The sequence below is a fragment of the Rhineura floridana genome, chromosome 17 (assembly GCF_030035675.1).
Source record: "Rhineura floridana isolate rRhiFlo1 chromosome 17, rRhiFlo1.hap2, whole genome shotgun sequence".
Classification (NCBI taxonomy): domain Eukaryota; kingdom Metazoa; phylum Chordata; class Lepidosauria; order Squamata; family Rhineuridae; genus Rhineura; species Rhineura floridana.
In genome coordinates, this window is record NC_084496.1 from 8,444,744 (window position 1) to 8,470,282 (window position 25,539).

Below are 25,539 nucleotides of genomic sequence, written 5' to 3' on the forward strand. Positions count from 1 at the left end.
TCCAGCTCATCAAAATCTGTTAGGTCCAATAATTTCAATAGCCATTATTCCATTATCCATAGTAATTCCATCTTCCATCTTCAATAGTCCTGTTAAATCCAGTAATTTCAGTGTCCAATCTTCCATTATCAGTATTCCATAATAATCTTGCTGTCATAGCCATAGTCATATAATAAGAGTCTGATGGGAATTTCCTCTATCCCAAATATTTTCTTGCCATCGATTATGAATAAGTTGCTGAAATATTGTTGTAAAGTCATATCTCTGTTCTTCTTTTTTACAAAATGCACTGGCTCATCTCTTGAGAGTTTTTCCATTGTCACATGGCTGCAGTTAATTCCATAGATTTTCTCTATATCAAGCTCCATCACGTCATTCCAGTCCAGAAGATTATCCAAGCCATTGATAACTTTATCTCTAATATCTTCATTAATTTCTTCAGAGATAACGTTAAATTCCAAACAGTAGATTTTATTTCTAATATCCATAAACTCCAGATCTTTTTCCAATTCCACATTTGTTCCAATCTCCAGGGCTTGTATCTTCCCTTTATTTTTTCTTTTCTCATCTCTGATCTCATTCTCCTCTCTCACAGGATCCCCTATTTCTTTAAGCTCCTGCGTCATTTTGCTCAGTTCCATTTTCAGCTCCTTACTGCCCTGTCGCAGGGTTTGTTTCGTTATCTCAATCTCATCCATTATTTTCTGAAACATAATTACTTCCAGATTCTCAGCCACTTTCTTGATTGCCATTTTTAAAACCACGAAAACAAAACAAAAATAAAGAACCACTTCTTATTTCAGCAACAATTGGGTTAATATTCCAGGCTTGATGACATCACAGTATAAACAGAGCAGCCTGCCTTATCTCTCTATGTTCAAGAATACAAAACAAATTTAGTTCCCAGCATCAAAACAGTTAGTGGCGTCGTGAAGAAGCAGATTCGTCAAAATAAAATAGACCAAAATAAGAACAGTCCCAGACAATATAATGTTCCTCGGAATAGAAATCCCTCTTCTGTTTATATCTTTAGAATGCACTTCCAGGACAGCTTTTTGCAATAGAAACAGAGATAAGCTGTTAATTTTGTGAATAACAGAGAAGAGTTATAGCTCACCCAGAAGTTCTTTAAAGCTGATTCATTTGACAAATCTCTTTTTGCTGCAACAATTTAAACCAAGTAAAAAAATAATAGAAAGAAGGGTGCTTGCCTGTTAGTCCGTTTTCTCTTTGAAGAAAAGATAAACGTATCGCATTAATCAGATAGAGCTTGTTCGGAAGTCCGTCCGGCATTGCTGGCTGGACCTTTTCTCATAAATTAATGAAATCCAGTCCTCCCAACAAAAACAGGCTTTTGAGGTTGATCTCTACGTTTCTCCCTGCCCGGGAGAAATTTCATCAGTCAAAAAAAAAAAAAAAATGTTCTGACTGATTTATATCTGAATAAGCTTCTTTTGAGGCGGGAGCCGGTCTCAAAAGCAGGCACAAGCGAAGTCACCCTTCCTGGAAGTCGCCCCAGAATAATTTCTAAGGACTCTAGTATTCAAGGTGGGGGAGAATGAGTTCCTATGCTCCATCTGCTACCCACCCAAAGATTATGTAACAACATAAGAACAGCCTGCTGGATGAGGCCAGTGGCCCATCTAGTCCAGCATCCTGTTCTTATAGTGGCCAACCAATGCCCACGGGAAGCCAAGCATTAATAGCCTTCTTCCCCTCTTGTGATTCCCACCAACTGGCATTCACAGGCACACCGTGTTCGACAGTAGAGGCAGAACATAGTTGTAGTCATGGAGGATAAGGCTGCTTCATTTTTAGAGGCAACCTTTTGCTGTGTGAAAAGTAGTAGCAGAAGTGACAGCGAGAGTCCAGCTCAATAATAGCCACAGGAACAACTTCTCCACCTTTCACCCACCTAAAGCCTGCAACTTTCTCTTAAAGGACTCATAAGATTTGAGGGGCTTCCACAAGGTGACGACAGAACTACCAAAAAGGACAGGAGAGAAAGCCCAGCTCAATAGCTGCAGCTTCTCTAGCAGAAACTGAAGGAGTAAATCAGTGGTGTCATAATCACGCCAGCCAATAGCGATTATTTATTTAGCCAATTGTTCTCAAAATGGCTATGTTACAATTAAAGAAAAATTAAATACCAGAACAATCAGCTACAATAGGAACATAGGAAGCTGCCTTATACTGAGTTAGCTCACCAGGCCATCCAGCTCAGTGATGTCTACGCAAGAGATCTTCAACCTTAGGACCCCTGATGTTGTTGGGACTATCAATCATCATCAACACATTTATTACCCACCCTTCGCTAGTAGGTTCCAGGGCAGGTCACAACGTTATAAAATACATTACTAAAAACAGTTTAAAACAAACAACTTAGCCAACTTTCAAGGATGATGGGAGTTGTGGTCCAACATCAGCTGTAGACCTAAGGTTGAAGAAGGCTGGTCTGCACGGACTGGTAGCAGCTCTCCAGGGTTTCACACTGGGCCTTTCCCAGTCCTACTTGGACATAGCAGGGATTGAACCTCGGACCTTTTGCATGCAAAGCAGATGCTCTGCACCTGAGTTATTCCTGCTGCTTCCCAGCCAAATGTTAAAGCATGTTTTAATTACAACTGTAATTGCTACAGTGGCTATTGTAATTTCTCTAGCTATAGACTGAGCAATTGATGCAATGATGGGACCGGCATTGAAATCCGAGATAGGCGAACATTTGATTACAGAGATTTGTATCTCCCTCCCCAAGAACGACACTTCAACAAAAGGAAACTATACCAAAGAAGCATACAGTGCATTTATTTATACATATGAAGATTTATATTTTGCCATTCTATCACTTACATACCTCTCGGTATAAGCACCTTCTTCTCTCTCCTAATTCCTCGCTCCCAAGAAATAAATTATGTAGCAGGATGGAGGTCTTCATTTATGTTGAATGACTTTAGAACACTAATCCTGTCTTATTTACTAGAGACTTGACTACTACCAGCTTCCTGCATTCCCCTTGCAAAGTCTATTTCTGCCTACCAGACTTTTGGTTTTTCTTTCCCTGAACAAAACAACAAAAAAGCATTAATCAGATTTCTTCCTTGGGATGCCAGCCAATTACCTGGTAAAATATGGTCAATGAACTAGTCCAGGGGTAGCCAGATGTTGCTGGACTACAACTCCTATCATGCCTGACCATTGGCCACACTGACTGTGGCTGATGGAAGTTGTTGTCCAATAACTTCTGAAGAAACCATGTTGGCCACTCCTGGACTAGTCAATTGGCCATCTGTATGATTCTAAACCAGCTTTCCCCAATTAGTTTTTTTGACTACAACTCCCATCAGCCTTAGCTAGCATGACCAATGTCAGGGATAATGGGAAATGTAGTCCAAAAGATTGAGGGTACTAGGTTGCGGGAGCCTGTTCTAGACAAGTATAGTCAAATGCTCCATAAGTGACATATCCCATTTCCTCCAAAGAAGAGGAGGATAGCAGAAGGAACATTAGAATCTGATAGATTTCTGGGTGATTTGCAGTAGACCAACGCTGGTCCGGATCATGGAGCTTCACCCTCCCACCCTAAGGTAGGTCCCTTCAGAGGCCCTCGGCCAGGGCCCATCATGGCTGCCTGCTGGCACCAGGCCTGCTCTCTATCCATCATATCTTTAGTGATGATCATATTCTTCAGTCACATTCATCATCTTATCTGTACTTGACAAAACTATCAGGTGCTCTGCACAGGTATAAAATAACTATGCCTCCTCCACCATTCCTCCATGGGTATTTCTTCCTCGCCCTCCTTCCTATGGCCAGTGAGGCTCTGGATTTTTCACCTTGCCTCAAATAATGTCCTACTCATCTGCCAGTTTGAGAGAGTTTCCTGTCTCATATCCACCCACTCCTTCTTTACATTCTGGTAACATTATTGTGTGCTTCATATTGGCTAAGCTACCAGCGCTCTGAATTTTCCTGAAATTCACAATATAGACAACACTTGTCTTAATTGGTCTACAGATTTTGAACAAATTGTATCAGAACAATAAAGAAGAGGAAAAGAAATCTCCAGTAAGAAAGCAAGCGAAGCAACTCAATTACGTTGTTCTTCCCCAAAAAGCTGCTGCAGGAGCCGGTGTCTGTTGCCTGGAGACAAGACTCAAGGGATTGGCTTGGAACTAGAACATAGTAAGCACTCGTGTAAAACAGAATAGAATGAAATTTCCCTGCTCAATTCCCAGAGTGCTTCTCCTCAGAAAGGCCATGTTGGTTTACCAGGGTCTAACAACAGGATAGCTTTAACATTCTCATCCCAATACAAGACAGGTCTTCGGCTATGTTAAAAAATGAAGCAAACACAACAGCAGGATGCTCTTGGGCATGAAAAAGAAGGAAAAGAAAGAAAGTGGCAAGATGGTTTTCTAGATAAAGGGGATGTGAATTATATCCCCATGGTTACATTATTCCCTCTATTTCCAATGTTCCTGTGTGAGTGCCATTGCTAATGTAGCCAAAGTGGCAACATCCACACACAAGAAGGAAGTATCAGCAGTGTTGGAGGAACCAAAGGTTTGCAGAAGCACAAAAAATTGTTTAGGGAAAAAACCCAGAAGGGACTCCCTCCACACACAAAAGAAATAACCCAATGAGGACTGGGCATGCTCAGTGGCCACAGAATGTTGACTTACTGCTGGGGAAAAACAGAAAACTGGTGGTGGTGGGGAACAGAATGGAATATCCCGGAACAGGGCATGGCTGGCTGATTTAACAGTGAACAGGAGCACTCTACACACTGCAACATTTTGTTACAGGACCCACTCTAAACCATCTTTAAACAGCACAAGTTAATGTACTATTCCAGTTTAAACAATTACACTTTAAATTGCTCTATTACTAGTAGTTTTGTGTACCTTCCAAAAAAGATTAATGCAGATTCTACCAGTTAACAAAAATCTGGAGTATTTTGCACCATTTCCTCTTGCTGCATTTTGATTTGTCTCTTGTCACCTTTTGTCCCTGGGCTGTTCTTTGCAGTATAAAAGAACACAGATAAACACTTTCATTTAAAGAGTTTTTATCCAGCTCTTCAATAAAAACAACAACAATGGATAAGAGAAATACATCCAGATAACATTGTAGGAAATTTCTTTTTTTTCAGAATAATAGCCAGAACTGAGATCCTAACCAGAGATGTTGCCCAGCATGAGAAACCGACGACATGAGCAGCTCCTGGCATATCCTGGCTATATCTCAGGAAAAATAGGACAAACATCCTCACCTGTTCCTTGGTGGGTGGGACAAAAGAGTACTCCTGAACTGTTTGGCCCTTTCAACCTCTCTGCAGGGTGCTTCTGGGTAAAGAAAGATGTAATGTATTTTAAAACAGTGGATCTGGTTTGGAAGCACCCTAACTGCATATAGTACACATGTGCTTTTTCTTCTCCTAAGGACAGACTCTGAAAAAGCAGCATTGCAAGTCTATAGCATGATCCAATTTAAATCCAGGAAAACTGGCTGTAGGGGCCCAGCTGGATCCAGGGTCTCACAAGCTCACATTTTCCTCCTATAACCTCAAGAGCAGCTTTTTCAACTGTTTTTTTTAATGTGATTTCATTGCCATTTTAAAAAGGTGCTGCTTTAAACAAGAACAAAAATGGCAGATTGCCCACTTGAAGCATGAGTGGGGAGGAAAAAGTAATAAGCTGAAGCAAGCATTGCTGGTATGTATGTCTGTTATGCAAATTGTGAAGCCAGGCTTACACTTTGGACTACAAACCTGCTGTTTCTGCTCTTTATATATTACTTGTGCCTCTGTCTGCCCTGAAGAAGGCTCTTCTGCTCTGAAAAACAGAGCAGAAGACAAGGAGAAAGTTCCTTACACAGCTTCACTGAACACAGTCTTCCTTGTGATCCAAAACAGGGAAATGTGGTGGACAGTACAGAAATAAAGGTACTTGTTCCTGAATATTATCTGTCTTTGTTGCCACGAACAAAAATACAGCTCCGAGAGCTCATAAGAAAATGGTTGATTAGAAAAATGAACAAAATATTTATTTTTATTTAAAAATAATTATATCCCAATTTTCCACCTGACAACAGGACTCCAGGGCTGATTAGATTAAAATAAAATTAACACACAATTAAGACACAATGAATGCAAGGAGGCAAAACTGCAAAGTGGTTGCCGCTATTTACAACGTAACACATTAAAAACAACTTAGGGGTTTCCCCTCTTTAGGCTCAGTCTTTCCTACTCACAGAAAAAATTGGGGCTGCTATTTTAAAATAGCGCTCAAGCAGCTATCTGCCAAATAGGAATTCAGACTTCACATTAATTAGAGCTCACTAAGTTAGGCAAGCTAGATGAAGCTTGATCCTATAAAAGATCACACAACAAAATCCTAACAAACAGTTGTGAGAAATTCCCATTCCTTCCTCAGTCAAAAGTCAGCTGCAAAAGAACTCCAGAAACTGTGTTCCCAGCTGCTCCGGTGTAAGGATATTCTAGTGGGTTTGACTCTCTGCACCATCTTCTCTCAGCTTCTCAGACCTGCAAACCACAATAGGACTGGTTACTCATACTGTGCTCCAGTTCATTAGTCCTGTATTTATCTCCTACAATACTGGAAGCCTAAATCAGAGGAGACGAGTCTCATAGTGTAAGGCTACAAGCTGCCTGAAGATTTGTATCTGCTATCAGAGATGGTCACCCAGAGGACCAGCCTTTACCTAAAGCTAGTTCACAACTTAGCATGACAATGAAGGCCTCTGTTGCAGAGTGTTAATATAACATTTTTACAATATTACAAAATATTTTACAATATCCAAACAGTTGGGTGGCATGAAGCAATAATCCCAGTCCCACACACCTACCCAGCCCTGGCAGAAAGTGAGAGATCATCTGGTCAGTTACCCTGAGAGAAAGGGAAAAATCGCCTCGTCAGTTTCACATTAAGCAAAGCAAAGAGGCTTCCTGATTAGTTTCACTTTAGCAAAGCAAAAACCCATGCTGGTCAGCAAAGATGCTGATCAGTTTAACCTTGGGAAAGAGACAGTATTCTGATTGATCAGTTTCACAGTCAGCAAGGCAAAGAAGGGAGATCCATACTAATCAGTTTCCTCTTAGCAAAGCAAAGACCCATGCTGGTTAGTTTCACCTTAGCAAAGAAAGGATGCTGATCAGTTTAACCTTAGCAAAGTAAAGACCCATGTTAGTCAGTTTCAGGTTAGGAAAGCAAAGACCTAAGGTAATCAGTTTCACATTAGCAGGGCAAAGACCAATGCTAGTCAGTTTCACTTTAGCACAGCAATATAGCACATAGCATAGAACAATAATAGTATTTCTATATTTGATGCAGTTTAAAAAATCTGATGTCAGGAAAAGCCATGGAAGTTCACAGCATTCAGGATCAATCTGCAAAGACAGTGAATGTGCACACTATGGGGAGGTCCAGTGCCAAGTTTGATTTTAGCAAAATTCTCACTCATCCCTAGAAAGAGAATGCAACAGGTCTCAGTACATTACCCTAGAGTGCCACCTTGAGATCCACTGAGTCATAGGCAGATGCTCTCATCAGCTCAAGAGGCCTCCTCAGGACTGTTCGCAGCTCTTCATAGTCTGGCTTCTCTTCATAGTCCAAGGACATCACTTGTAGCAGGTAGCTCTGCAGGGCTTCTAGAAAAGGTCATCAGGGTTGTCAATAAGAATGGCTGACTCCTACAAGATAGTCATTCTGCTGCTGACCAACCCAGATGGAAATTACAATTTTTGCTGACCTGCTCAGTACACTTCATACAGTCCAAGTAGCAACCCCCCTGAGCTCATAAGAAAACACCAAGCACCAAAGAGAGAAAGTTGAATGCATTATTTATTTGCTCATATAAAATTCATTCAAGGCACTTATAGCAAAACTTTAAAATAAAATAAAAATTATCAAATTATAACAAAACCAAAACTATGTACAGTTTAAAACAGATTCAACACATCAACAGCAAAAGCCCACTTCAAGAGGCAGCTTCTAAAACCACCTGCTGAAAAAGATAGGTCTTACATGCCCACAAAAGACAAGTACCAATGGGGGCTACACAAACCTTCCCAGACAAGGCATTCCATTTTCTCAATGCCACCACAGGCAAGGACCCTTCTCTCATATCCACCCACCATACCAATAGTGTGGGAATACAGGACAGGGTTTTAGTAGATGATCTTAAAGGTCAGGGCCCACTTTGTCCAACAGTACAGCTGGAAAGACAGTCCAGATCCCCAGGCTCCCTTGATACATCCATTAGAGCACATTGCCACACAAACCATTACATTACATTGCATGGTTATTGGTGCTGGAGTCAAGAGAAAGAACGCAGCAGATATAGAAACCTTGGAGCATTTCATATTGGCTACTTCTGTGTGTGAGGAGACACAATCCCTCAGTGCTCCTGTTGGGCCAGACAGTTTCCAGAGTCCTGACTGCCTTACTTAACTCATTATTCCCTTCATAGGGAAGCTTTCACTTCATAAGGAAAACACCTGCTCAACTGTCCCAGTAACAGCTCTGAGAGATTGCCTATTTGCTATGTGTAAGGAGAGAAAAATATGACATTCGCTAGAAAAAGCCATTTTTATGATAGCTGTGATGGCTAAGGGTGTTAAGAGAAAAAGAAAGTGATGGTGTGGGCTAGTTTACAAATACTACAACAAAGATCAAATCATACAAGGGACAAAGGAAAATGAGAACAATTCATCTGGACATCACACAGATTTGCTGATGCACAAAAAAGAAGTCTGAATTCCCTACAACCTGAGCCTCAGGTAGAGATATGTGGGTTCAGGGCACTTCTGAAACAGGGGTAAACTGCAATCTTCTGATATCTCTATCTGGGGAATTGCACAGAGAAAAAGCGGCTGTACTGATGGGACTGTATCTTTGGGGCAGCCATCTTTATCTCTATATAATTCCTCAGGAAGAGAAGCTTCCTGTGAGCATCCGAAAAGACTTCTTGTTTTTACCCAGCAGCCATGTTGGAAATTATTAGCTGCTACGAGAAGTTGTAAAGGGTTAAAAGAAAGAAGGTAACCCTTGGATCACTTTGTAAGTACATGGTTTTTATTTTAGTAGAACCGTACAGATTCTTTAGGATTTATTCTGTTTTAAAATCCACATGTAAACAGGATGGCACTGGCCCACTACAGAACATGTGAGAAACCTAACACATGATGGCAACAGGCAGATTTGTCCGTCCTTAGTCTCTGGTACAGGATAGCATGTACAGCATAGTGGCTAGTGTGTTGCACTTGGATGCAGGAATCCCAGGTTCAAAACCCTGTTCAGCCCCATGAAGCTCACTCACTGGTTGTGGGTCAGTTTTCTCAGTTTAACCTAGTTCAGAACTGTTGCAAGGATAAAAATGAAAGATCACAACATATGCCACATGAAGACTCAAATGAAAGCTTGGATACAAATGTGAAGTTTGTACCTGGAACTGCTCTCCAGCCATAGGAGAGCCGTGGATGCTTGATAACATCTGTTTTGTACCTACAATGACAGCAACAGAAAAAGAGGAGAGCCCCTTAAACAAGAGGTGGGAAGAAAGAAGGCTGAGCTGAGAATTTTAAACTGGATCCCTTCCTCCCTCCCACTCAAAATGCAGATATGCAAGCTACGGCCTGTCATGTACATTGTATAAATGTGAAATTTGCCCCATATTGCAATACTGCAAGTGCTGCAATAGTTGCCATGCAGCTGCCAGACATCTCTCTGCTGCTGCCTTCAGCCAAGGCCAATGCTATTTTACCAGTCTAGAAAACCAAGAAGCAAGATGTGCTCTCCAACTACTTTTAGATTGTGAAGAAAGTGGAGTATGAGACCAATAAGGAGGCAGAGCCAGGCCCAGGCATCCTGAGTGCTACAGCTGACAATAACTTCTGTTGTAAATTGCCAAGGGAAGCCTGTACTGACACTGATTGAAAGCCCTGGCACCGGGTGGGGAATCTGTAGCCTTCCAGATGCTGTTGGAGCAACTCCCATCAGCCAGAATGACCACTTGACAGAATGACCACTTGCCGGGGATTATGTCAGCTGTAGTCCGACAACAGCTGGACGGACACGGGTTCCTGGTTCCTGACCTTTCAGCTTTCCCAGATCTACTGGGAGTCTCCTTTTCCACATAATGAGGACAGAGTGATTGTCATGATGAAACCAAGGGCATTTCCCCCACACACCTCTCCTTCTTCTCCATGACTATACAGGGATTTATCAGCTCTTCAGACCAGGGAAGGCAGCTACACAGCCACTTCAGTAGGCAGTAACCCAAGGACTCAAGATCACTCCGGCGGGATGGGGCTAGGAAAAGAAAGCACATCCACATGTGAAACATGAATAGCACAGAACAGGAAAAAAATGGAGATGGGTACAGTGGCTTATGGTCATAGTGGCTCACATACAGTATAGTTGCTCACTCGGTAAGTTGCTGCCTTTGCACATCAATTTTCCACTTTTATTCCAGGTTTTTACCTGCCCTAAAAGTCTCCAGGCAATTAAAAAAGTCTTGTAGCACTTCCAAAAGGCTCATGCTTTAGAATATTCCATAACTGTGAAGCAACTAAGAATTCCTCTCCGCATCCACTTCATTATGTGAAATTCATGTTAAACATGTAGGTAAACAACTCATCAATCAATTGAATTATTGCATTTATTTGCATATAATCTAAATATAGGGTCCTTTGTGGATTTCTGGACTGAGCAGGGGGCTGGACTTGATGGCCTTATAGGCCCCTTCCAACTCTACTATTTATGATAATATTGAAAGAAGTGCAAGATAAGTCACAGTTTAACAAACATGAGCTGCCTCTTGCTTTTAGGATACAAGGTCAACTTTAATATTTCCTTTTTCATTCTATGTTAGTCTCACACAAAACCCAAAACAGTCTCAAAAAAATAGGTGTGCCTTTAGCTTGCAGCCTAGCTGACTAAAATTAGTCCCTAGTCATCAGTCAGTGAAGACTTCAACCTCAGAATATGCAGCCCTGGTTAAAAATATGGCCAAGGCTGCCTAGAGCAGCCTCCCCCAATCTATTGCCTTTTAAGATGTTGCTGGACTACAGCTCCCATTATCCCTGACCATTAGCAATGCTGGGTGAGGCTGCTAAGAGATGTAGTCCAAAACATCTGGAGGGAACCAGGTTGGAGAAGAGTGGCCCAGAGGAACACAAAAGAATGGGGAGGTGGTGTCTTCTTCAACCGCACAGCACATATAAGGTGGCTTCCAGACTTTTGCTGTATTCAGTGAGATTCCATCACATACAGGCAAATTCACATTGCACAATTCAAGATGATTTGGAGGTATTGGATAGCAAACCTGTTCCTCCCTCCCCCCCCCCAAACCCCCAGACTTTCTGCTGTAAGGAAAGTGACAGGAAAATGCACTGAAAAGTGTGGGATAATGCTTGATGCAAAATGATATACCCACCCGCAAACAAATCGGAATGAATTGTCAATAAATAGGTGACATTGCGTAACCTCCCCACAAACTTGGTGCAAGCAAAGCAAAATGAATACTCAGCAATCAGGTTGTCTCAAAGCTTCCTAAGAGAAGGAGGAGCTGTACGGCAGGCAAACTAGACAGCCAGCTAGTACTGCTTCTGCCACAGGAATAAGGAAGGGGTTTTGGGGTGCAAGGGACCAGCAAGTTAGCTAGGATCAGCAGGTTGGTTATAGAGGAACTAGCTCCTGAACATCAAGAGCACAGGAGAAAAGACCAGAGATGACGTCAAAATGGCTTGCACCCCATCCACCCACCCCACACACACACATTCTGTTTCTTGGGCAAGAAATATCACCGGCTCCTTTGTGGCTATCAAGGCTGATGAACTCCATGGTACCCTCGTGGGGTGTCCTGCTGCCCTCGCGTTGAGATACGTGCTTCCCCCCAGGGCTGTACCGGAAAGCAAAGCAGTAATCCGCCAGGGTGATCTGCGGGAGGAAGAGAAGGAAGAGGAAGCTGTACAGGTTGTTCAGTGACCCAACAAGAAAGATTGCCTGCAAGACACCCTTTAGTTCCCTGCTACCCAGCAGCCTTTGCAACTGCCCTGAAGCCACAATCCATCTCTCCGCAACAGCCTGAAGGGCACCAAAGTCAGAATGAGTTTAGCCAGCAAGTGCAGTCACAGGAACCAATGCTCCAAGCGACCCCTTCAATGCTACTACAGTACAAATGCGAAAAGGGAATGTATGTGCTTCTCCCTTGTAAGTACCTGCTAAAAACAGCAACAGTCAGTGTTTGCTGGGAAGACAAGAGGAGAAAGGAAGACACTTGTTTGGCAAAAACAATTGGTTATCCTTAATAGGAGGAACAGACCATCAGTCTCTTATGTCTACACTTGGGGAAGTTCAGTAGAACAAATACTATGTTCTCCTACCATTCAGGGACACTCTTCAGCAAGTACTTATTCCTTATCTGTACCAGCTCCATTCCTTACCATTGCAAGATCAGCTGGATTCACATATATGTTCTCAGCAGCAACGTCCCCATGGGTATACTCATTCTCATGGAGATACTCCAGCACATCCAACTAAAGACGAAGATGAAAGCACAGGTGGAATGTCACCAATGGAATGCCTGCATTTCTCAGGGTCATTCTAACCAGAGCACTCCCAGCAGGTAATGGTGCTAGGGTGTTTGCCATATACCCTCTTCATTCTGGAGAGGCACATCTGAAACATTCGCAACAGTCACTCTTTTCCTGTTCAAAGATCGCACTCCTAAAATCCACAGGCACTGGTCTCATCATATCACACAGTTCAAAGTGCAGCTCTGCAACGATCAGAGAGGATCGCCTACTGTGCAAAGAACCTGAGAGACGTTGGACAGCACTGTACTCCAATCATGCTCCCTTGCAGTTCTGAGGACCAAGTTTAAACGTGAAAACCCAGCCACACGCAACCATTAACTTCACGGCTGCTTCTCCCATGTAAAACATCTTCTGGAAGGGAGCCATTCTGATCAATACTTACCAGACTTCACACTCTCCCAGAGGAATTGTGCTCCTTGCCTGACAGGGCCATTGTACCTTCTGGTCAACCCTCTCCATCACTGCAAAGGGTAGCTGCTCTCCCAGAGGAGCAGCCTCTGCTACACGAGGCTGCTTCCTTCCTCCCGGTATGAACTCCCCAGACCCCTGGCTTCAAACCCCTCCTCCTCTGAGAGCAACCAGAATCTGTATAGGAGGAATATGGCGTCGCATATGCAGCCAAAAACTCAACCCTGGCCAGGTGCTAGTGAGAGAGAAGCAAAGTAGAAAAGAAAAAAGGCCCGTGGTTTACAGCAAAGGAAGGAGCGGAACTTAGTGAAGGAGTGGGCAGAAATGGAAACCGAGTGAGGATTCTCTACACTGGGTTGGGAGGGGGGGAACATATAAGGCTAATATTAATGGCCCCACCTAATGGAGCAAGTGGGAAGAGTAAAGCCTTCCTCCTCTGAAGGAAAAGGGTGGCATGGGGTTTCCAATTCTTTTCCTGCCAGCCTCTTTTCTGCAGAAGCTTTCCCATCAGTTTCCAGATCTACATTTAGCTTGTAAATATGGGTTTAGAACTTTGCAGGGCACTGGGGGCAGCTAAGAAAATATGAGTGGTATATGGGCTGGGTGGGAGTTAAGTACTATCTCCTCTCCTGCCCCACCCCAATGCAAATTTCATCCTTGCAAGGCAGAAAGAACATCAGATTTTAATGTAGCAGTATTGTCATGTTTCCACTGGCCCTGAAAAACATAGCTCTTATCAAGGACAGAATAGATGGAATTTGTCTCTAGGTCACCCTTGTTACGTCAGGATAGCAATCACCCATAATTCCCTGGGCCTGAGGCTTGCCTACACTGGAAAAAAGCCTCCGTTTTACAAATGGACAGAACCTTTTTGAGGAGCTTCTTTTGCCTACACACTCCTATTTGGGTTCCATACCAGTCGGATTGCAAGCTGCAAGGCAGCTTTCTCCGTCATCTTGTTTGCAGTGTCATCCAGGATCAACTGAAGCGAGCGACCCAAATCAGAGAAGACCAAGAACCTGCCAGTCAAAAGAGATAATGCTACATGTGAATTGTGCCTTTTGTTGGAGGTTTCTGCCCACTACCATATGAGTGGTCTCTCGCTCCCACCCCTCCATCTGTACATCAGTTAATTCCTCTTCAGCTCCATGGGTAGCAGACAGCAAGAACTATCAATAATTAGGATCTGTAATGGGGGTCATGACAGTGGCCTTCCAGAGTTAGATAACCTTGCTCCCCAAGTTATTACGTGCAAAATGCAGTATTAGCAGAAAGCTCAGAGGGAAGGATTCAAAGCAGGAGCTAGAGCAAGAGGGAAAGTCTAAGCACAGGAAGAGAGCAATCTCTGGGACAATTCAGATCCATTAAAATCAATGGCTACTTTGCTCTTCTAGAAATGAGGCTAGCAAGTGGATAAAAGAACATGACAGCTGAGGTAATAAAGAACATAAGAAGCTGCCTTATTCCAAGTCAGACCATTGGTCTACCTAGCTCAGTATAGTCTACTATCAGTAATGGGGTACCTTTGGCCTGTGGGCCAGATTAGTTCAAACTGGGCTGCAAAAGAAACAAGAAAAGAATCAGCAGTGCCCTTAGAATGTGCTTCCGACTGCTTTCTTTGGTCAGGTGATTGACAGGTGGGTAGCCCTGCTCACCTGTCACAATGGGCTGCAGGGGGTGGGGGATGTCAGGATCTGGCTCATTGACGGGCAGTGACTTTCCAACGTTTCAGACATGAATCTTTTCCAGCCCTAATCTGGAGATACTAGAGTCTGAACCTGGGACCTTTTGCATGTGAAGCGTAGTCTCTACCACTGAGCTACCACTGAACAGTGTAACGGAAGGACTGAAGCTGTAGCCTTTAAGAAAGAAAAGTGAGGGCAGGAGAGGAAAAGGTAAGTAAATGACAACAAAGAATGAGTTCATCAACAGTACAAATGAGAGCCAAAGGGACAGTGAAGGAAGTGCAACATTGACAGTGAAGGGAAGATAGCACAGCACAGAGAAGGGATATGGACAGTAGAGGGAGAGATGGTTCACAGGAGCTCCCTAGTCAAAGCTGCCTCACCTGTAGTGACTATTGTGGAGGCCAAAACCAATGCAATCAGGGATTCCCAGCAATGGTACTGAATGCTGTTTCTTCCACTTCTCCACTGCCAAGAGAGACAAAAAGAACAATGGTCTCATCTATGATTTACTACAGTGATAGCAGGATTTTCCATTCCATCTTACACCTCCTGCGCACTCCAGAAGTCAGGACTACGCTAATCAGGCTTGTGTTATGCCCACTCTGGGAACAAGTGCCTCTCCCAGTTTCATGACGTTAGCTAGTTCCAGGAATCAGCCTACCAAATTTTAACAACAACAAACAAGAGGGAAAGACAGGAACTAGAAAAACAACAGGTAGAACATGGAACTTCTTTAGAAACTGTCACACTTTTTATCATTTTTTAGGGCTTCATCTCCATCCGTCAATATCATCACTCCTCACACTAAGGCTGATAGGGGCATCGACTAGTGGAACCCCCATCAGTAGAAAACAAAAATTTCTATCCAGAGCCCCACTTGGCTTGGACAATATAGATTTGCTTTGTTTGGTTATAAGATGTCTTGAAAAGTCTCAGGAAAAGGAGTAACTTCTTCAGAAGGATTAGATATAGGAAAAACAGAGATAGCCCCTGAGAACTGACAGGTGGATCCGTGTCTCCCCCTCAGTCCGAGAGTCTTACATGCCTTGTGCAATAACACAGCAAAATCCTTTCAGAAGAAGAGTCAACGCAAGATGGATACTGAAGGGGAAAAGGGGACAAAAAAAGAAATGAAATGTACAGGTGTCTGCTGGCTGAAAATGCCAACAGGCCCAAGGCTGAGAGACAATGTCTGTCACCTTAATGATTTGTCAATTCTTACCAGTGGCTTTCTTTGCAGCTCGCTGAAAAAAGTTCTGTTCATTGAAGAGCCGTCCATCTTTGGCATCCTGAGAAGGAAGGAAAGGACAGAAGCTGGCACTGATATATTTTTCACAACCTGGAACCACAACCTACTCCTGCACTTTAATTACCACAAGAAAGTGATAATCTTTATGTAACTTCTCTAGCATTCAGACTTCACAGAGGCAAGGAAAGACTTCCATTTTTGTCTTACAGACAGGATAAATTGGAAAGAAATTTATCACAGACACAGAGCAGATGTAGGAAGTTAGACTAGGGTGCTAGTGCAATTAGTATCCTACAAATCCTCATGTAACAGGCATTCGATATACAATTTGTCTCTCTCTTTTGTGCTTTTTAAAATTTAAAGCAAGTTCTTAACAGTTATAGTTAGGAACAAAATATAAAAACACTCAAAGAAGATCCATTGACACCAATCGACTTAGGTCCATTAATTTCAATGGGTTATAGCTTTAGCATGGCCAGTGTTGGATATCTCCTATAGCCCCTAGCAAGACGCTTCTACTGCCATCCTAGTCTTACCTGTCTCCCTTGGTACCTTGTTCTTTACTCCACCTGTGCTGCACACAGTTAACATAGACAGGTGTTGCCATTTAAGGACCAGAGAACAAGAAATAGAACTGAAAAGGAAGCATCATTTGACTTCTCTGTCTATGGATATATATGCAAGTGTTGGGGTTAAAACGAACTCTTAATTGAGGGGAAAATAGATGAAAACTTAAATTTTTGTTTAGGGTGTTTTGCTCTCAAAGGGGAGCAGGGAAGCAGGTTCCCCAATTTTATTATTATTACTATTATTAAATGAGTTGCTTGATACCCAAAGGTCCCCAAGTAACTTACACAATGTTAATAAAACTCATACCCCACACTTCTAGTTCGCTTGCATTAGGCTGGGTGGCTTACAACAGCAGTTAAAAAAAGAACATCCCCATATAGGAAATAATATACAAAATAAAATGAAGAGACTAAAAATGGGAAAAGGCTCACCAGATCAAAAGCATTCTAAAATGAGGTTTTATCCCATTATAATAATCTCTCCAGCAAGGCAAATGTTTGCCAGAACAGGAACGTTTTAAGCAGTCGGCAGAAACTGTAAGAGAGTTGAGGCCGAATAGGAACCCAGGAAGCTGCCTTATACTGAGTCAGACCATTGGTCCATCTAGTGCAGTAATGTCTGCATTGACCAGCAGCAGCTCTTTCAAGCAGGAGGTTCCCCCAGCCCTCCTTGGAGATGCTGGAGATTGAACTTGGGATCTTCTGCATGCACAGCAGATGCTCTACCACTAAGCCCTTCCCCATAAGATTCCCCACATGGATCTTATGGGAGTAAGGTATTCCACAGTCTGGGCTTCAAGCCTGGCCAACTGCAGGGCTGGTCTAGGGCACAGCATCAGTGACTTTACAAAACAAGCTCCTTGGGATTTGCACTGTTTCTTCACGTATACTGGAGTTGCTTGCTCCCTTTCCTTTATTGCAGGGTCTGTCCTGCTTCCTCTATCTTGATTATTGGAACTCTTTGGAAGAGATAAGCTCTAAGCCCTCTTTGCTGTCTGCGCCTAGCTGTATGACCTACATCTTGCCAAGCCCAGATCCCAGTTCTAGCACATGGAATGTTTATCTACGTTAACGCCTAACACAGAAATCTGGACTCACAAGTTTGAGGGAGTATCTCTGCCTTGGAGGGCAAGCTTCAGATACACACCTAGCTGCGAAAGGATGAAATAAATGAAGGTTATTAATAGGGAACACAGGAGTGACACATTTCAGTGGCATTATATGCAGGACCTAACAAGGCGTGACAGTGCTCCAGTAGTCCCAGTCTCTCACTTTGACATACAAGAAATATTGTCACTGAGAGCTTTGCACGCCAGCTCTCAACTTCTTTTGGAGCTGCAGGACTTCTGTTTATCTGCTGACAAACAGACTCCACCTCCAAAGCATATAGGTATTTTGCGTAGTGTCAACATATACTCCAAACTCCAAGGCCCTCTATCTCTCATTTTCTTGCCACCAATTCTCTTCTCTCCATCAGAGGCGCTGTGTTAGACACAGAACTAGATGTTTTGAAGTCGTATCAATCTATCTTATCCCTTCTCAGACCCATGTTAACCCAGAGTGGCCAATTTGTGGCCTCATGGCGCTCGAGAAACACCTGGTTTGACCAAGAATGCAAAAGCTCCAAGAAACATCTGTCAAATTATGCACGGCGTGCAATTAGAGACCGTGAAAACTTTGTGCGTGCTCACTTGGTGACCTTACACACCTCCTATAAGCTTTTGCTAAAAAGGAGAAAGGCTCAGTACGCCAGATCCCAATGGCAGCAACTAGCCCAGGCGGCAACAGAGAAAAATGAGCGCCTATTCTGGGAAACAGTGGCCAAGGGGATGTGAATGTCAGGACCTATTAGCTCAAACCAGATCCCTCCAGAGATCTGGCACGTCCATTTTAGTAATCTATATGCATCCCCAAATGGAACCACCACGGCCCCTCTCCACTCTCTGGAGCCTCCTTTACCTGATTGGCCCCCAGTCACAGGTAGTCACATCAAATCACTTATATCCTCCTTAAGGGTCAGTAAAGCTCCGGGGGAGGATATGCTACCCCCTGAGCTTCTTAAAGGATTCCCTGATTGGTAGATACCCATCCTAGCCAGGCTGTTCACACAACTGAACAATACTGGCATTTTCCCGGAGGGCTGGAAACAGAGGTTGTTCCTATATACAAGAAAGGTGACAGGCAGGACCCAAACAACTACCGTCCTATTAGCCTCCTTGACATTGCCGCTAAATTGTACTCTAAATATCTCCTAACGAAATTAGAAGAGTGGGAATCTGCCAACAATGTCATCTTCCCTGAGCAAGCTGGTTTCCGTAAAGGACAAAGTACGGTAGACCATTGCGTAACTCTTAATTTTATTGCAAGGCAATGTACGTTAGGCCCCACTAAACACTTATACGCCGCATTCATAGATCTGGCGGCGGTGTTTGACTCCATCGATAGGACAATGCTATGGTCCAAGCAAGCCAACACGAATATTGATAGACGACTCTTATTCCTTATAAGGGAACTGTATACTGGCGATAAAGCTATAGTGAGGGTGGGTTACATGGGCTCGCTAACGGACCCCATCGACTCCAACAAGGGAGGTAAACAAGGATGCTTCTTGGTGCTTTCTTTTTAATTTTTATCTCAACGATATAGTCACTAAACTGACAGGCTCAGAATATTTTCCCCCAGCAGTTGCATTCAGGAAAGTCCCGGTCCTTCTATACGCAGATGGCATGATTCTTCTTTCCATGACGCATAACGGGCTAAAGAGATTACTTTCGAAATGTAGTGCCTTTTGCCTAAAAGAAAAGCTACAGATCAACCATGCTAAAACAAAAGTCATGGTTTCTGGTAAAAGGCACCGTAATTTTCTTTGGTCAATGGATGGTCATCCAATTGAACAATGTCGTTCTTTTAAATACCTTGGCGTATTTTTTCAGGATAATCTTTCTTGGAAAAAACACATTGAATACACCAAAGCCATTGCCCTGAAAACATGTGGAGCTATCCTGAGCTTTTATAGATCAACAGGAGGTAACCTCATCCCCCCAGCCCTGAAAATTTATTACAGCAAAGTTATACCACAGATCTTGTATGGTGCCCCAGTTTGGGGCTGGGAGAGTCCTCTTCTTCGTAATATCGAGGTGGTGCAGAACAGCTTTGCAAAAAAACTCCTGCGCTTGCTGGTAGGCATCCCAGCAGCTTTACTGCGTGCTGAGTTGGGCATTCCACCTGTAAGCACTCTTATTCATTGTGCTTTACTTAAATTTTGGGATTCAATTAAAAATTCACATGCTAAGACTGTTTTGAAACTATGCGGCGAGCAGGCCTTCAGAGATAGACTCTGGGGCGAAAAGATCTCTGGCATTTACCATCTGTACCACATCTCCCCAGCCGACTCAGCTGCCCACGACAGAACAAGGCTGAAAGAGTCAATTCTCTTGCATTGTCACTGGCTGGATAGACTGGTGATTACCAATTCCAAATCTTTAGGATGGTTTGGGGTTATAAAAAAAGACCATCAAAGGGCGAATTATCTGGCCCACCCCATGACACCAAATCTCAGACAAGCTTTTACTGTACTCCGGTTCCAGTCAATGCTGAACACCGTTCTGGTGGGACGTTATAATCAGATTCCATGGAGTCAGTGACTCTGCATATGCGGGGCTAATAAGGTGGAAGACCTCCCGCACTATTTGCTAGAATGCCCCCTATATGCACATCCGCGGACCAATATACTGAGCAAATTGATGGCAAGAGGGAGGTCTTTGCAGGATACCATTGCCTTTCTCTTAGCCGATGAAGACCCTATGGTCACATACAGGTTTGCTCTTTTCGCCTGTGCGGCGCAAAAGATTCGGGCGACACAGGTAGCCCAACTGCTCGAGTAATCTTTAGGGGAGTTTTAAGACAGCCATCTTGTATATCTCACGAAACTTATCGTTGTATGTTTTAAATCATTGTTTTAGATAACTTTTGTAATTGTGCAACTTGCAATGGCCTATGGCTAGGCAATAAAGATTGATTGATTGATTGATCATTACAGGTTTCAAAAATCATAAACATCCTCCACCTCCTTCTGCCACAGACTGGCTTTGGTGTCTGTTAGCAAAGTAGGAAAATAAGGCAGGTTCATATTATTAAGTTAGAGTTTCACATTAGACATAACTGGGAGCTCTCACTTAATGCAAACCAGGATTTTTGCATCAAAGTTGGCATGTGATGGGAGGGAGAGGTCAGGGAAGGAGTGCTCAGCCCCAGTGCTCATTCACAGCTTCATAAACCAGGGTTTATTACACCTCATACAATAGTCCAGACTGGGTCAGTGAGTAAACAGTACAGTCCTGCCAAATGTGAACCTGCGAGCGTGAAAATACAATGCAAAATTATAAGCCAAAAAAATGGTGATAGCATCCAAAACTATTCTACCAGCGAAAAGCCACTTCTGGGGCTTTGCTCTCCTTCTCCATATGAACCACATCCATGTCATAATTCAGATCAAAGCTGAGCACAATTGTTTTTCTGCTTAGATATGCTGACAAGGAAATGCTGTGAAATAGAGAAAATGGCTTTATATGCATTTCATTTCAGGCTTCTACTGGATCAAGGCATTTCAAGGGTTTATTTCATTTCCCTCTGAAAATCTACACAGCACACAGAGATGATCACACAGGATGGTAATAATACTAAACATTTATGTAGCACTTCCTAGCATTTTTTAAAAAAAGATTCACATATCATCTCGGTCATTTTGATTCCTCTGTAAGGTAGGCCAGCATTATTGCCCCAATATTATAAACAGGAGGCTGAAACTGAAAGAGCAAGGAGTTGCCTAAGGCCACTCACTGATTTTGCAGCCAGGGTGAGATTTGAACTGGAGACTTCTCAGCTCATACTTTTAGTCATGATGCTACATGACTTGTGACTTCAGGTGTGATTACATACGAGGAGCACTTTGAAAAGTCTTAAAGCATCACATAAATGTTAAATACTATTAATACATCTATTATACGAAGAGCAATATGCTGATTTTATTTCATTCTTGTTAGAGGCACGCCACCCCTGTAACAATAGGCATCAGAAAACTTGGTACAATATGCTGGGCAAGGAGCAGATGTGGATAATAAAGTCCACATTGTATCCTTTGACTGCGACATCTCCTTACGTCCGCCACAACCACAGCAAGAGACACTGAGAAATGGTTGGACAGATTAGAGATATGCAATGTCAGTGGCACACCTTACAGCATTTGGGGGAAAACACTGCTTGTTGAACTAAGTGGGCAGTTCAGACAAGGAACAACATAGTGGGATAAGGACAAACTCCCAGTTTTAGATGCCATGTTAAGACCTACTATAAACAGAGAAACTGATTTTATTTGCTGAACGCCTCTGACTGGGGCTCACCTGCATGGTGGTTTACTGTGTGTTTGGTGCTACTAGCATCTCCTTTAAATTTGCACGGTTCACATGATGTTATCAGCAAACAGAAGCTATTACGCAGTTTCCCCCCTGTAAATCCATACTAACCCAATCTGCTGATAATACAAAAAGGGGAGAAAAAAAGTCTCCACTCCGTTTCTCTAATGGTCGCAGATGCTTTGCTCTGATTTTAGGTTGGTGTTTTAATTGTTCCCCTGTCCATCCCCACTATCTCCTCCTTCCTTCTTTCATTTTGTTTCCTGTGGGTGAACAAGCAACATCTGCCTGATCTCCTTCATTCTGCTAGCCTTTTTTATGTTGCTGCAAACGGTGCCTTTATTTTATTTTCTCCCTAACTTGTACACAAACGCGAAACGCTGCTCAAACAAACAATTGCATTTCACCAGTATCCTGCCAAATATAGGCAGGGAAAACACAGATATTTGCACTTCCTTTTTTTTTTTAAAGGAATCTACTGCAGCTAGTAGAACAGACTGAACATGCTCAGTCACCTAGCAACCAGAGGGAGTGGAAATGTATAATTAGAGGGCGGGGCCACAAGAAAATAGCAAGACTAATCCTTCCCAGAGGAATGCCTATTTGTGTGAATGGGAAAAAAACAATTAGCAGCCACCATTGAGCAGGAACTGCAGACGGTGCAAATCCGTAACAAAAGTAAAAGTAGTGTATTTGCTATGAAGAAATGCTCCCATGTAGATGAGCCCCAGGCTACTTTAGTCAGCATTTTTTTAAACTTTCTTGAGTCACTTTTTTGTGTGTTCCTACTGACAACTTGATTTGATTTATCCACAGGGGTGGGTATACCCTGTTTTTCAACTTAAGGGCAGATTTTCCTTCATAAAGTGGGGCACAGAGGAGGTGGCTATATTCTCTTCACGACACATTGCCATGTGAGGTCATCTTATACCTTCATACATCAGTCCACGGTCACTCCAGCTCAGACGTTTTCCAAGCATCCACTGCTTACTGCTCATGTCTGTCAGGATTTCACCCTCTGGAAGAGGTCTCACCAAGGCACCCCTGTCCTTCCTGGGAGATCGGGAACTGGGCTTTGCTTTACAAGAGACACACAAATATCACTTATTGAGATTTACAATCCACTGTACCATGAGGGTTCAGAGCAAGTACTCATGCTAACATTCTTTTTTTGTATTTTTATACTACTGTTTTATTGGCTGTAGGTTGTTTTTGTTTTAATGTTTTAATGACATATTCTTTTTTTAGATCATGCTCCACCTGAGATTTTTCAAATATTCAACCATTTATAAATACTTTTAAATAAAATACATTTCTATTCCACTCAATATGAGCTGCCAGCAAAAATTAAGACTCAAGGCCTTTAACAAAGAACTCAAGTCCTAGTTCTGTAGAGTCTCCCAACCATTATTCAAGCACCAATGGTAATATCAGTGTGTTGCTGCTGGTGCCCCCAACTCCCATTTAGAAATTTGCTTCTCCACACTTAAATTGCTCTGAGTGACAAGGAAGGCCCTAGGCAAGAAACCCAAGGGCCAAACTTCCTGTTCCTCTTTAAAAATCCCTCCTTTATTGTTTTATTTTTTAAACTTGCTAGTAAAATCACTTCAGGACTTATTAAATATGTATGTCACTTCCCACTAAACCTAAACCAAAGACATCCTTCTCAGGCATAATCCCCAGAACAGCACACACATAGCCACAAAGTTGTTTTGCTTTGCCACAATATACAAGGTGATGTCCAGAAGAGAAGGAAGAGAAACAGCTCCTTGGTTTACCCCTTTTAAAGTCATTTCCAGGAATTCAGCTATGTGTTAAGCCAACTGTATTGCCATGAGAACCCACATATAGTCAAAATCCTATAGGAGTGGATCCTCCACCTATAAAATTGGCATGATTTTAGTAACAGCTTTGTCTCAGTTTTCAATGACCTAGGGGAACTCGTCCTGCTCTCTTCCATCAATGGAACCCAGTCTTGGCCTGCAAAAGGGGATGGTCCAACACGTGACTTGAAGTAACTACTTTAGTACTTACTTAAAATAAATCCTAGTCAGACAACTGTGTTTATTTTGCTTTAAAAGCAACATCTCGTTTCTGTACCTCTCTGTCTCAACTCTTAATACATATACCTAACTGAAAGCTGTTGTAATTATTATAAAAAGATGCCCTAATGAGCACTACTAGCAGAAAAGAAAAGGCCAACATCTGTTTTTGAGGTAGTCGTTTTCAAGCATAAATAAATAGAGCTATTTTGGAGAGGACTGGAACATTATGCTGGGCTGGAACATTCTTCAGCCAGTCAGAGTCTGAGCTTAATATAACTCACAGGGTTGTGAATATATTTTTGTAAAAACCATATATGATATCGAGCTCTTTGGAGGAAACAGTGGGATAAAAATGGATTTTAAAAAAAGAAATAAAAAGACCGCACAAAACAGAGCAAAAATGGGAATGAGTGTAAAACTAAGAAAGCTAGTTTTCAGGAAAACTCTGAAAATTACTGGTGTTATAAACTCAAAGCCAGCCAACCAACCTGCCATCACGGTGTAACGAGGAGGCAGTAATGCCTGCAGACTAAGATCCTCACCTTTTGCTTTTGGTGATGTAGCTGCCAAGTTCTGTTTAAGTGAAGCACAAGCTTTTTCTTTGTCTAGTAACATTTCCACTTTTTTCTTTATAGGAGACCTGTGCAGGTGATCCTGGCCTTCCTGGCTTAGTTCTGGGCAAGACAAAGGTAATATGGTCAGAGTAACAAAGGTGTTTACAGTCAGCCACGTGCTAACATGTATGGCAATATGGCATACTTGTGGAAGTGCTGCCCTACTGCTGCTTCAGCCAGCCAGCTAGCTTGCCTGCTCATGGTAGCAGCCAGTGGGGACTGAGGGGTGGCTTGGCAGCAGCAATGAGCAAATCTCTGGGTCATGTGCCCATACTTGTTGACCCCATTATCCAATTACACTGGCTCCATTTCTAATGTGTGTACATCATGTTTGGTGCTGGTCAAGTTAAGCCAGTTGGGCCAGCAAGGTCAAGCACGCAGTCTTGAACTCCACTCAGCATCGCTGGCAACCTGCCCTAGGGCAGACAGGCCATCTCCCTGTAGTGGAGACTGGGGGGGCAGCCTGGTAGTGGCGCTGACCAGAGCTCTAGGCCATGCACACATACCTGCCTCTGTGTTAATGTTAGGCTCATCCCAACTTGCATACCTTGGGGGGGCTGCCAGCATAATTAAGAAGGCTGTGCTGATGAGCTCAGGTGTGTAGTCCAAAGCTCTGCTTAGCCCTGTCACAACAGGACGAGCTGCCCACAAACAAGCAAGCACTAAATGGTGGGATGGGACGGGATGGGGCTTCTGAGGGTAGCTTGCCCAACGGAGCTGGAGATGGAAAACATGGAGCTGGACCTTCTTTACAGTTTATGTATTATTTATTTATTATATACTGCCCCATAGCTGAAGCTCTCTGGGTGGTTCCCAGCCAAGATCCCTGAATGATTCTGACTCTCAGCCCCCATCTTCCTAAAGCCATCAGTAGGTGAGAATCCTTCTCAAAATGTTATCCTTATAACTGCCCTGCAATGGTTTTCATTTGTCAGC

At 42.9% G+C, this 25,539-nt stretch overlaps 1 protein-coding gene across 5 annotated transcripts in view; it reads right to left on the reverse strand.

Annotated features, from left to right (window-relative positions):
* Nucleotides 1-2,776: 2,776 nt before the first annotated feature.
* Nucleotides 2,777-25,539, reverse strand: part of VRK3 (VRK serine/threonine kinase 3) — a 28,702-nt gene continuing 5,939 nt past the window's right edge. For 2 of the 5 annotated variants that reach the window (XM_061599273.1, XM_061599277.1), the window contains exons 3-14: nucleotides 24,532-24,663; nucleotides 22,876-23,022; nucleotides 17,632-17,684; nucleotides 15,938-16,004; nucleotides 15,096-15,180; nucleotides 13,944-14,046; nucleotides 12,467-12,559; nucleotides 11,798-11,960; nucleotides 10,211-10,331; nucleotides 9,466-9,524; nucleotides 7,520-7,669; nucleotides 2,777-6,544 (exon numbers count right to left, since the gene is read on the reverse strand). In XM_061599273.1, the coding sequence (XP_061455257.1) occupies nucleotides 7,521-7,669; nucleotides 9,466-9,524; nucleotides 10,211-10,331; nucleotides 11,798-11,960; nucleotides 12,467-12,559; nucleotides 13,944-14,046; nucleotides 15,096-15,180; nucleotides 15,938-16,004; nucleotides 17,632-17,684; nucleotides 22,876-23,022; nucleotides 24,532-24,663 (1,172 nt within the window). In that variant the 3' untranslated portion in view covers nucleotides 2,777-6,544; nucleotide 7,520. Of the gene's footprint in view, nucleotides 6,545-6,867; nucleotides 6,909-7,519; nucleotides 7,670-9,465; nucleotides 9,525-10,210; nucleotides 10,332-11,797; nucleotides 11,961-12,466; nucleotides 12,560-13,943; nucleotides 14,047-15,095; nucleotides 15,181-15,937; nucleotides 16,005-17,631; nucleotides 17,685-22,875; nucleotides 23,023-24,531; nucleotides 24,664-25,539 lie in introns of all 5 variants that reach the window. The other 3 variants (XM_061599274.1, XM_061599275.1, XM_061599276.1) reach the window with 3 other exon arrangements.